The sequence below is a fragment of the Prinia subflava genome, chromosome 5 (genome assembly GCF_021018805.1).
Source record: "Prinia subflava isolate CZ2003 ecotype Zambia chromosome 5, Cam_Psub_1.2, whole genome shotgun sequence".
Taxonomy (NCBI): Eukaryota; Metazoa; Chordata; class Aves; order Passeriformes; family Cisticolidae; genus Prinia; species Prinia subflava.
Genome location: NC_086251.1, coordinates 62,408,265 through 62,421,710, shown reverse-complemented (window position 1 = coordinate 62,421,710; position 13,446 = coordinate 62,408,265). Strand labels below are relative to the sequence as shown.

Genomic DNA, 13,446 nt, shown 5'->3' with positions numbered 1-13,446 from the left:
ACAACACAGACAAACAACCCCACATCAAATATGTAACAGGCTCTCGCCGCTCTCCGTTTAGGGGAGGAATAAATCAGCTTTTCCTCGGCGCAACATGAAGGAAATCAGGGGAAGATCGGGCTGTACTCACACTGCACGATGAGCTGCACCAGCGCCTCCCTGGGCTTGACGTTGAAGCCGTTGTACTGGCTGGTCTGGCAGCGGTAGGTGCCCGTCATCTCCCGGGACACGTTGACGATGCGCAGGGTCCCGTCGTAGCTCTCGGTCTGCAGCGCCCCGTCGGGCATGGCCACCTCCTTGTCGGCCCGTGACCACAGGATGATGGGCTTGGGCTTGCCGGTCACCTGGCACTGCAGCTCGATGGTGTCCCCTTCCCGCGTCACCAGCGGAGACTTCTCCTGGGGCACCGTCAGGTTGGGGGGCACTGGGGAGGAGGGAGAGGGGAGGGCGGTCAGCAGCGGGGCACCGCGGGCGGCTCCTGCCCTTTCCCGGGCACGTTTGTTGGTTTGTGGCTTAAGGAACAGCTAAAACTGATCAATAAAGGAACCTGGATGGTTTTTGTTCATTACCCAATGGTCTGACACCCTCGGCCGGCCACGCCGACCTTTTCCAACCAATTACGAGGAGACACCCAAAATCGAGAAGGAGGAAGAGGAAGAAATAAATAATGACTGCTTCATAAAACATTCCCAATATTAATCAAACATGATTAATTCTCAGTTATGCCCTTTTGTGCCACGGCAGGTTCTGAGCACAGGGAAATCCCCAGGGGAGCTGGGGCACTGTGAAATCCCAGAGCAAAGTGGGAGAAAGGCGTTGTTCCAAGAAGGAAAATACAGTTTATAGGGAAAGGTGCCTGCCTGCAGCCAGGAGCCTCCTCCTGGATTCCCCAGCTCATGTGGCTTGTGGCTTCTCAGCTGAGGTCACATGGGACAGATCCTGTGTGCATCAGGAAAAATCCTGGATTTGCCCTTTTCCAGCCTGGGCAGTGGATCTGCTCCCAGATCCAAGCCTTTCGCAGCTGGATGGAGGCTCCTCCAGCCCTGCTCCCACTCCAGGCACCTCAGGGGATTCCCTGGGAATCACAGCCTGCCCTGGCTCAGGGATTCACTGCCTGTGAGAGCTGAGGGGTCACAGCCCTGGGGTGAGATCCAAGAGATCCCAGAGATCCCAGATATCCTGAGATCCCTGTAATCCTGAGATCCCAGAGATCCTGGGATTCCAGATATCCTGAGATCCATAAGATCCTGAAATCCCAGATGCCCTGAGATCCGTGTGATCCTGAGATTCTAGATACCCTGAGGTCCCTGAGATCCTGAGATCCCTGAGACCCTGAGATCGCTGAGATCCCTGTAAACCTGAGATCCCAGATATCCTGAAATCCCAGATATCCTGAAATCCCAGATACCCTGAGATCCCAGATATCCTGAGATCCCTGCGATCCTGGGATCCCTGATACCCTGGGATCCCTGTGATCCAAACATCCCGAGGGAGAAGCCCTGTGCCAGCCCACACAGCTCTGCTGCAGCCCCAGACGGGGCCAGGCTGGGAGTTTTCCCTCTGGAAATCATCCGTGTGCATCTATCCCTGGACATCGGTGCTGGCAGCCTCTCCAGATCCCAACACTTCCAAGGCTGTGTGGGAGCAAAGGGTCTGAGTTATCCAACCCCAGCCTGCCTCAGCCATTCCAGCTGGGACAAGGGAGGGAACTTGCAAAAAACACCGGAGTTCATCCGTGTTTGGAGGGGGTGGGAGGAAAACAGATCCAGGACAAAAATCCCCTGTGCAAGCGCAACGATTCCCCCTCTTTTCCCATCAGCTTTTTTTTCCCCTGGAAAAGCAGAGATAACAGCACAGCAGAAAGCTGCACCTCGCTGAGATAAGGAGCAGCAGCACGGGGGTGGTGACAGCTGATAAGGAAGGCTCTGTTGGTGTCCCAGATGGAGAGATCCCCTCGGTCCCTGCGTCCCCGTGGAGGCTGCAGTCACTGCCAGGCAGCCCACGGCTCTTTGTGGTTCCCAGGATTCATTCCCAACATGCCTGGAGCAGCAGGGGGACAGCAGAGACAAGGCCATCCATTAGGATGAAGAATTCCAGGGGCAGTGCCATCAATCCAAAGCCTGGCTGCACCTCTGGGTCACATTTGAGAAACAGTGACCAACACAGAGGTCCCACCAAGAATTTCTGTCCCCACGCCATTCATGGCTCCAGATCTGCCTAAATTTAAACCCTCTGATTAGGGGGATCCTCCACGCTCTAATTAGAGGGGAAAAGAACCCCCAAACCTTTGCCTAGGGATGAAGAATTCCAGGGGCAGTGCCATCAATCCAAAGCCTGGCTGCAGCTCTGGGTCACATCTGAGGAACACCAAGAATTTCTCTGTGCCCACCCCATTTGTGGCTCCAGACCCCCCAAATTTATTTATTCTCACTCTCCACTCTCTAATTAGAGGGAAAAAAGCCCCAGACCTTTGCTCATGGATGAAGAATTGCAGGGGCAATGCCACCAACCCTGGCTGCAGCTTTGGGTCACGTTTGAGGAACAGTGAGGTCCCACCAAGAATTTCTCTGTCTCTGACCCATTTATGGCTCCAGACCCCCCAAATTTATATTCTCACTCTCCACTCTCTAATTAGGGGGAGAAAAAGCCCCAAATCTTTGCTCAGGGATGAAGAATTCCAGGGGCAGTGCCATCAATCCAAAGCCTGGCTGCACCTCTGGGTCATATTTTAGGAACAGTGACCAACACAATGAGGTCCCACCAAGAATTTCTCTGTCCCCACCTCATTTATGGCTCCAGATCCCCCAAACTGAGATCCTGATTCTCCACTCTCTAATTAGGGGGAGAAACAGTCTCAAATCTTTGCTCATGGATGAAGAATTCCAGGGGCAAGGCCATCAACCCTGGCTGCAGCTTTGGGTCACATCTGAGGAACACCAAGAATTTCTCTGTCCCCACCCCATTTATGGCTTCAGACCCCCCACATTTATTTATTCTCACTCTTCACTCTCTAATTAGAGGCAGGAAAAAACCCCTCAAACCTTTGTGCAGGGAGGGTTTTTGGCAGGGTTTCCCCTTTTCAGCCCAGCTATTTATTGTCACAACCTCACAGGTATTTAATTATCTCTGAGCTGTCTGTTCCGCTGGCAAATGCAGCTGGAATTGGCACCAGGCTGAACAAATAAATCCCAGGTTTTGGGGAACAGCAGGCCCTGGCAGCTTGGGCACGTGGGATTCGTCTCCAGGGGCAATCCAGCTCAAAAGGATTGAGGACAAAACTAAAAATTGGTGGTTTTCTTCCCAAAGGTATAGGGAGACCCCAGGAGCAGGGAATGGTGAGTCTGGGTGAGCCAGGTTAGGAGCAGGGAATCATGGAATTGTTCAGGCTGGAAAACCCTCAGAGATCATTGAACCCAAGTGTCCCACAGCCAGCCCTGCCCCATGTCCCCAAGTGCCACCTCCACAGGGCTTCAAATCCCTCCAGGGATAGGGATTCCAGCACTTCCCAAGGCTGGACAACCCTTTCCAGGCAGGAATTCCCCCTGATATCCAACTAAACCCCTCCTGGCACAACTTGAGGCCCCTTCCTCCCACCACTTGTGCAGAGATGAGCGGGCAAAGGTGGCTCCAGAGGCTCAAATCCATAAAGAAAGGAGCAGGGATGCACCAAGGTGTGCCAGGCAGGTGTCACCAGCTGTGCCAGGCAGGTGTCACCAGCTGTGCCAGGCTGTCACCACCTGTGCCAGCTGCTGCCTCCCAGCAGGTGCTGCTGTGGCACAAGGAGAGCCCCGGAGGGCTCAGCCTCTTCCCGAGGCATCCCAGGGCTCCTGCAGCTCCAGAGGCTGCTCCAAGGAAAGGGCAGCTCTGTCCCTGCTTTGCACAATGAAAATTGTGCAAATTGAGTTGTGCACAATGAAAAACCTAAATCCTGGATGGAAACAAGGAATGTCCCCTTGTTCCTGTGATCCCAGCCGGGGACAGAGCCACTGCCCAGGCTGGAAAAGGACAAATCTAGGATTTTTCCTAACTGGAAACAACAAACGTCCTTTTATTCCTCAACTGAGAGGCTTTAAAATAAGCTCACACTCTCAGCAGTTTCCTGAAGTGGAGGGTGACACCTGGAGAACAAAAAGCTTTGGTGACACTCAGAAGACAAAAAGCTTTGGTGACACTTGGGAAAGTGACACCTGGAGAAAAAAAAGCTTTGGTGACAGAGGACAAAAAGCTTTGGTGACACCTGGAGAACAAAAAGCTTTGGTGACAGAGGACAAAAAGCTTTGGTGACACTCAGAAAAGTGACACCTGGAGAACAAAAGGCTTTGGTGACACTCAGAGGACGAAAGGCTTTGGTGACACTTGGGGAACAGCACTTGGAGAACAAACAGCTCCAGTGTCACCTGGAGAACAGAAGGCCTCGGTGACACTGCAGCAGCACGGATTTAAAGCCACACTGTCACCCTGTGAGTGGGCAGTGGCCCGTGGTGAGCAGGGGCTGCTGGTCTCTGTCCAAGCCTGGTTTTAAATAAAATATCTGAGACGACTCGGCCTCCCCGGGCTGCTGACCCAGCACGAGGTCACTGCTCCCCTGTCCTCTGAGGTTAATTCTGCTCCCTAGACAGACATTCCTGTTGCTGGAGGGAGTAAAAGCAGACAGGAACTCTTCCAGCTGCTCTCCTGTGGCAGTTCCACTGCAATTCCAGAGAATCCGTGATCCAGCACAGCCTAGGGGAGAACAGGGACAGGACAAGGCAGCTTTTTCCAGTTAAAACCCCCAAATTCCTGAGCTTAATGTGTTTATTCCTTGTGTGTGCTGGGTGTTTTCAGTTCTGCTCAAGCTCTCTGAAGTCCTGATGGATCAAATTCCAGCTTAATTAATGGATCAGACAGATTAATTAGATGCCAGGGAGCCGCTGGCAGAGGCAAGAAGCTGCAGACAGAGAAATCCTTCAGAGGCGCTCTGATCCCTTTAAAACGTGCCTGCCCATGGAGGATCCAAACTCCCTGCCCATCCCTTTCCAAGGTGTTCCACGATTCCAGGACAATCCAAGGAGCCCCTCCAAGAGGCAGCCTCACAACTGCTGAGCTCTTCCCTGGGGATTTTGGGAATCTGTATCTTCTATATCTTTGGGAAACTGTTTCCTTGGAGGGAACCCTGGCAGTGACAGGGAAAAACCCCGGGATAACATGGCCAGGCTGTTCCACATGGATTCATCCCAATAATCAGGATCAGGCACAGCAAAGGAGCGTTTGAGCAGCACATTGAGAAATCATCCAAACTGGAGATCTCCCCAAGGAGCTGTTGGAATTCCCGTTATCCAAGGAATTCAACCCCAGCCTGGCTCAGGAATACTGAGGGATCCACGCTGCACTGGCTGGGAGGGAGAATGAAGTTGTTTGTGAGTTCACAATAAATATTGTGCAATATTTATGGATGAGAAGGGCTGAGGGGCCGGGATTAATCATCCTCTGCCCGGGAGCTGCAGTTTGGGCCCAGCTCATGACTCAGGCCCTGACATGGGGCTGGAGTTAGGACAGGCCTGAGCCGGGGCACAAAACAGATCTGAGCAAGATCATCCTGCCTGGGAAGGGCAGCGAGGGGTAATTAGCCCTGATGGATAATTATGCTGCTTCTGCCTGTCCACAGGGCTGGAAGTGCTCAGCTGCTCCGGTTTTTGGGGGGAAATGTTGGGAACACCGAGGAGCTGCTGCTGAAAGGGGCACAGAGGTGAGAGAAGAGCCCAGGGAGAGATTTGCTGATCCAGGAAAATGATTGGAAAAGCAGCTGAAGCCAAGAAAACTTAGGAGAATTTCCTTTACCCTTTCCACGGCCTTTCATCCCCCTGGAAGGGGGTCCATGGGGAAGGGGAGCAGCCTGTCAGGAATTCCAGGCTGGATTTCACAGGTGCCTTCACATCATTCCTTTTCCTGTGTCCCCTCAGGCAAGGTCCCCATTCCAAAGGCGAAATTCCGTGTTTTCCTAACTGCCCATGAGGACACAATATGGATTTTATGGAATCACAGAATCCTTAAAATTGGAAAAGTCCTCCAAGACCACCAAGCCAAACCATCAAGCAGCACCGTGGTCACCACGGCCCCAAGTGCCACATCCACACGTTTTCTGAACATTTCCAGGGAAAAGGCCTCCCTGGATAACCCTTTCCATCCTTTCTGGGAAGGAATTTTCCCTAAGATCCAATTTAAACCCCCTCTGAGGCTGTTTCCTCTTGCCCTGAAGTGATGGTGAGGCCTTGGGTCCAATCCCAAGGGTTGGGATGATCCTGATTTTTGGACAAAAATTCTGCTCAGGCAGGGAAATAACTGCAGGGTCAGTGCTTGGAACCCAGCACCAGAGCCCTAAAAAACCACCTTGCCAGGGGAAAGAGGAACAGCTAAAACCCAGAACATGCAGAGCCAGCAGCAAATTGGGGAAATGAATTCCAGCTTTTGCAGGAGCCGTGCAGAGGAGCACCCATGGGTGGGGAGAACCAGGGGGTGAGGCGGTTCTGGAGGAGAACAAGGAGACTCTGCCACACAGAGGGTGCCAGCTCCCAGAAACCCTGCTGGATCAATCCATGGAGGGCGGATTTATCCCAGAGAAATCAGATTTCCCAAGGGGAATGGGCGGCAGAGCAGGGCAGGAAGGGGCTCCCAAGGATGGAATCAGCAAGAGAAGCTCTGCACGTTAAGCACAAAAACAGAGCCATAAAAGAGAAAGATTTTTAACAAAATACGGCCTTTTCCTGTCCCTTCTGCTCCCTGCTCCTTCCCAAGATAAATCCCAAGGGCTCACCAAGCTCATCCATTTCCTGCAACAACCAAAGGCCCCTGCTATCGCTGTGGACGGTGCTTAAGGTTTACAAATACCTTAATTAGCCACTAATTACCTCCCAAACCCCATGTCCTCGTTATGCAACTGGCTGTGATTCCAGTAAACATTTGGAGCTGGAATCAAGGCCTCTTTTATGTCTCATCAAAGCAGGAGCAGGATGACCAGAGGACTCCCGTGGCACCACCAGATCAAGGCTGCAGGGCCCCGGGGCTTTAATTAATTCATTATTTAATGGAGAGCTGATTAGCTTGACAGGGAAGCCCTTTCCATGCTGCAGAGCCTCACATGGAGCAGCTCTCCAAGAACTTCCCCGCCTGGATGGAGCAGAACTCACGGGGAGCCAAATTTATCCCTGGAAGTGTTGGAACAACCTGGGATAGCGGCAGGTCCTTCCTGCTCAAAGATCCCTTCTGACCCAAACAGCTCCATGATTCCATGGTTGATTCCCTGATTCCATGGTTGATTCCCTGATTCCATGATTGATTCCCTGATTCCATGATTGATTTCCTGATTCCATGAGATCTGGGGGCCTCCAGGCTGCCCTGTGCTCATCCAAAATCCATGTCCTGCTCCGGGTTGTTCCCACCCTGAGGTGGTGTGAGCTCAGCGCATCCCCAGGCTCATCCCAAGGGCAGGAATTTGATGTTTTCCCACCTGGGACCCCTGGCTGTGCCCACACGGGGTGGGAGTGGGCCACGGGAAGGATTCCAGCAGGAAAAGAGGGACCAGCACATCCTCCAGACCCTCCCGTGGCATTTCACAGCAGCAAAACCAGGGAATAAAGGAAAATGCCCCAAAATAACAAATCTCCTCCCTGCTCAGTGATGTCTCCAGAGAAAAGGGGGAAAGGGAACGAGCCAGAAGGGGAAAATGCTGATTTTTGGGAATAAAAACAGTGCCCTGAACAGAGCAAACCATCCCAATCCCAAAGCTGGTTCTTCCTGCTTAAAGCCAGTATTTGAGGCAGAGAGAAAACCCCTTGCACAGGCTGACACCCTCCAATCCACCTCTTTTTTTCTGCTTACCACAAACTCACTTCACTGAGGTTTTTGTTGCGTTTTTAACATCTTGCTGCTTTTTTAGCATCTCCTGCCTCCAGGTTTCCACGCCACGATCCCACACTTCCCGACAAACCCAGCCTGGCTCTCAGTAACATTTGCCCAGGGTGGGTTTCATGGATGACAGGGCTTTTCCAGGGCAGATATTCCACGTTTGAGTCTGGATTCCCTCTCTCCACTGACCTATTTTACCGAGATATGGGGGGAGCAGCGAGGGGATTACTTCAGGTCCATTTATGTAAGATACTCAGGACATAAATCCGTGGGTTTCCCGCTGGAAATGTCAAGGGAAACAAACACTCCTGCTAAACAAGGGCAATTCCAGAGCCACACGTCCCTTCCCAACCTCCTGGAGAATCCACGGATTTCCTCCTTCCTGAAGATTTGCCACGGCCCCTCCTGCCCCACTCGGTGACTCCGGGAGGAGCCGTACAAACACCAGGAAGAGGAAATTCCCCCCATCCCAGACATCCAGAGGGATGTTAATAAATGCCTGCAAGTCCTGGCATTTGGGAAATGTGTTTGTGCCTGGGCCTTCTGTTCCTAATTAGCAGAGCAGTAATGAATCTTGATGAATCAGTAATGACCTTCAAAGCACTGCAACTATTTCAGCTTCCACTTGGCTGGGTAATGAAGTCATTCCAAGAGCAGAATTCCTTTCAGGATGCTAAAAAAGGCTGAGCTCAAATTCCACGTTCTCTTCCCGCTTTCCTGATTTTCTGGAGTGTTCCAGGACAGGAAATTTAAGGATTGATAGAAATAATAATTTCCTGAAGGGATTATGATGAGCTGATAGGAACAGCCAGCTAATGGATGTTCCCAGGAAATCCCATCAGTTTTCCCAAGGATTCCCAAGGAAGTCCAGGGAATTCAGTGGTTGTTGGATGCATGAGTGCACACAGAGCACTGTTTGCTCCACCTGGGCAGGCAGGTGACAAAGGTTGCATGGAATGCTCATCCGTCATTCCAAAGTTGGCTCTTCTCCTCTAAGAATCCTCCCCGTCCTTTTCCTGACAGCAAAAGCATGGAATCGTGGAATGGTTTGGGATGTAAGAGACACTAAACCCCAGGAACACTTCCCACTGCCCCAGGCTGCTCCAGCCCCAGTGTCCAACCTGGCCTTGGGCACTGCCAGGGATCCAGGGGCAGCCACAGCTGCTCTGGCAATTCCAGCCCAGCCAGGAATTCCCAATTCCCAATATCCCACCTAAACCTCCCCTCTTTCATTTTGGACCCATTCCCTGCATCCTGTCACCAGTTCCTGACCCACATTCCCTCTCCAGCTCTCCTGGAACGTGCTGGGAGGTCCCCACACTCCCTCCTCCACCACGGGGGTGCCTCCATCCACACAAACCCCAAGGAGCCCCTGCTCACCTGTGTCGCTGCAGGACATGAAAAAAGAGGAGAGACTCCAAATATTTCAGAAGGCGAAGAGCGAAGAAAAAGCTTTTTTGTCTATAAATTCTTACTACTTTTTATAACGAGTTCTGATACAGACCTCACACGATTGGTGGATAGGAACGACACTTCTCTAATTGGTTAAACTAGAGAAACGGCTAAAATGGTTTCTTTGAGAACCAGAAAGGCAGAACATCACCTGGAGAAAGACTGCTTTGAGAAGTTGTTTGCCAAGATTGTTTTAGGAAGAAGCGTAGCCCTGATTTCATGGGATGTTTTGGTTTGTGAAATTTCTTTCCTAGGTGCTGCGTTGCTAACGAGAAGTTTTCTTAGCTATATCTTGGTATTAATTCTTTTTTAGAGGAGGGACCTCTTGACAGCCCTCTAGTTTAACCAATGTGGTTTGAGAGGTGTCAACTTTGCCCAGCAGTCGTATTGGCCTTTGTAAAAAGTAAATAAAGAAATTGTGTTTTGAATAAATCGCTCTACAGCCTTCCAAGAAACACACGTGACTTATTCCGTGTCCTACAGCCACAGAGAAGCTCTGTTGAGAAATTTCCCCTTGGGAAAAGAACATTAGGAGCTGCTGGGAGGGTGCAATCCCCCAGCCCCACACTCACCTGTGCTGCTGGAGATGTTGACGTCGATGCTGATGTCGGAGATGCCGCCGCCCTTGAGCGACGCCACGCAGGTGTAGGTGCCGAAGTCGGTGAACTTGAGGTCGATGATGTCCAGGTTGGTGGTGCCGGGGGACACGTCGGGGTCGGTCTGGGTGATCACCATCCTCTCCGAGCTGCGCAGCGGCCGCCCGTTCTTGAACCAGCTGAAGGCCAGCTCCTCCGAGGGGATGGCCTCCACCTGGCACGAGATCTTCACCTCCCGCCCAATCTGGATGTTGTCGTCCTTGTGGTACGGGTCGGGCGTGATCCAGAAGCGCCCCTTCTTTAAGGCTGGAACGCAACAAAAAGAGCAGGTTTCTGTCATGGAGTGTGGGGTGGAAAGCTGGCCTGGCATTCCTTCTGAGGGAAGCCTGTCCTGGGTTTAAAAATGTAACCAAAAACGTAACCAAAAATGTGAATTCTATTTTCATCTGTTGAAGCCGGTTGGGAGATATTGTTCTTTATCTCTTGTAACTCCAGGGGGGAAGAGGGTGGATTCTGTTAATGGACACCTGATAACAGCAGATAAGGCAGGGCCTCCTTATCTCTTCCTGCACCCATCCTCCTCCCAGGGACATCCCCTGTGAATGGGCCATTGAAGGCTCTCACAGGACTGATAACATCACCTCATCCCATTGGGAGATGCTGCACCCAGCGGGAGCAGCCAAAGCCTTTCCACAGGGATAAAACAGCAATCCCAAACACAAATTCAGGCGGTTTTACACTGAATTCTCGGAGGAAGACCGGATCCATCTCTCCAGCACTGGACCCTTTCCTCTACAGGATCATCTCCACTCCACAGAACCACATCTGCTACTTCAGGAGGATTTATCTGGACTTCAAACACCCTGACAAGAACAGGGTGTCAGGTCGTGTCTCTGACTCTGACAGGGTTTTCTAGGACTTTCGTTTGTTTGCTTGTTTGTTTTTTTGTACTACTGCATTTGTATTTTTTTAATATTCCTAGTAAAGAACTCTTACTCCTATTCCCATATTTTTGCTTGAAACCTCCTAATTGCAAACTTGTAATAATTTGGAGGGAGGGGGTTTTCACATTCTGCATTCCAAGGGAAACTCCAGTTTTCCCTGACAGACCCCTGTCTTTCCAAACCAAGACACAGCCAACAAGCAATCTCCAAGTTCACGCGTGGAACTCTTTCGAGAATGAGAAGTTCCTTTAACACAACGATCTGTTCGGAGGGTGGAAAATAAATCCACCTGTAATAACAAGGGAATTGTCAAGGATGGATCTAAATTTAGGAACCATGAGGTCCCACCAAGAATTTCTGTCCCCACACCATTCACGGCTCCAGATCTGCCTAAATTTAGACCCTCTAATTAGGGGGATTCTCCACTCTCCAATTAGAGGGGGAAAAAGCCCCAGGCCTTTGCTCAGGGGTGAAGAATTCCAGGGGCAGTGCCATCAATCCAAAGCCTGGCTGCAGCTCTGGGTCACATCTGAGGAACAGCGAGGTCCCCCCAAGAATTTCTCTGTCCCCACCCCATTTATGGATTATGAGGGTGAAAAAGTGCACCTGTAATAACAAGGGGTTTGTCCCACGAGAATCAGTAAAGAAAATATGTAAACAATCCCAGAATAGATAGATTTGATAGACAAGTAAAATGTCTTTTACTAACCAATAGAATAATTAACAAGAAAGCTGTTAAACAATTAAAAGTTATCCTTGAGGTTTGTAAAAACCATAAAAAAGACAGCATGGGGCCATAATAAAGAACCTTCTGAGCCTGCTGAGAACTCGATACTGTGTCATTCTGCATGTCGTGACACCTCTACAACACAATGAAGTCGAAATTTGGCCTCGCTGGGGGCCTAAATGCGATTTTTTTAAGGGGCTGCAGCCGTAGGGTTTGGTTTTATTCCCGGGAATCTGCACGGCACCAACTTGGAACCACGAGGATGAAGCAGCTGGAAAGTGGCACAGGATTAAACCCCGGGGCACGAGCTGAGATCTTTTTGTGTGGAAATGAGTGAGGTATCAGGCAGGAATTTAATATGATTTTAGGATTTTTGGGATGAAACACTGGCACATTTTTAGGATGAAATTTTGCCTCCCTGGAGAGCCACTGGACGCTCCAGGCCTGGAAAAACTCACGGCCAGGTGGGACAGGCCTTGGAGCAGCCTGGGATAGTGGAAGATGTCCTTGCTCATGGGATAAACAGGATGAACTTGAAGGTTTCTTCCCACCCCAATAATTCTGGGATTTTTTGGTGTAACCCCTGACCCTGACCCAAATCTTTGGACCTTCCAAAGCACACATTAAACCCATGGATAACTTCTCCTAGGATCCCAAATCCTGATTAAATTCCATCATGGATAACGCAGCCCTGAAGTGCTGTCACCTCCACAATGGAAAACAGGAAGTCCCAGCACATTAATTGGGCTGAGCTGCTGCCAGCCAAAAGAATTCCTGAGATTTCAGGGATTGTTTTCCATCTCTGGAGGGATTTCCAGGCTTTTCCTCATCCCTGTCCTGTCAGGGCACCACAAGAAGGGAAATGACTCCCTAAAATCACTGATACAACCAGTGGGGTCACCTCCAATCCACCTGGAATCTCTCCTGCATCCAAGACTATCCAAGCCTCCAGTACAAATCCAATTAATTCTCAGCCTCTGACCAGAGATAAGGGAATCTCAGGGTTTCAGATGGGAATTTTTTGAGGGAAAACCTAGACAGGGACACAGCAACTCTGGAAAACCTCATTTCCCACCATCTTCCTCGTAAAGGAGCATCCTATCCTGGCATTCTGTCCTCAGTCTCCAAGAGGGAAATATTCCTGCATCTCACTCACCTCCATTCTCTTTAAATGAACCTAAAACCCTCCCAAACCCCACCCCCAATGAAATCACAGATCTGAGGGTTGGGATGATCCTGATTTTTAGGAGAAAGCTCCAACATCAGCCACTTAAACCTTTCAAGGGCACAGATTTTTTATGAAATTAATATAAAATGCTCCTGACACAATCCTAAAATCCCTTTTATTCCTTATAGAGGTCTGCCAAAGGATGTCTGTAGCTTTATCCAAGCTTTTTTTCCATGTGGATGGTCCCAAACCAAAAATATTGGTTAGAAATTCTACAAATCCCCAGGCTGGGTGGAAGGACTGAAGACAAATATTGATATTCACGATTTATGGCGATTCCTACTGAGATGTTTCCCAGTTCCCTGGGTTCCTCTCCCTATTCCCTCTGTCCCGGATCCATTTCACAGAATTCCACGATGGTTTGGGTGGGGAGAGACCTCAAACCCCACCCAGTGCCACCCCTGCCATGGCAGGGACACCTCCCTCCCACTGTCCCAGGCTGCTCCAGCCCCAGTGTCCAGCCTGGCCTTGGGCACTGCCAGGGATCCAGGGGCAGCCACAGCTGCTCTGGCAATTCCAGCCCAGCCAGGAATTCCCAATTCCCAATCTCCCATCCATCCCTGCCCTCTGGCAGTGGGAGCCATTCCCTGTGTCCTGTCCCTCTGTGTCCCCAGTCCC

At 50.7% G+C, this 13,446-nt stretch overlaps 1 protein-coding gene across 1 annotated transcript in view; it reads right to left on the bottom strand.

The window, feature by feature from the left end:
* Positions 1-13,446, bottom strand: part of MDGA2 (MAM domain containing glycosylphosphatidylinositol anchor 2) — a 216,659-nt gene that overhangs the window by 73,716 nt on the left and 129,497 nt on the right. The window contains exons 8-9 of the mRNA XM_063399182.1: positions 9,906-10,235; positions 131-424 (exon numbers count right to left, since the gene is read on the bottom strand). Of these exons, the coding sequence (XP_063255252.1) occupies positions 131-424; positions 9,906-10,235 (624 nt within the window). The remainder of the gene's footprint in view (positions 1-130; positions 425-9,905; positions 10,236-13,446) is intronic.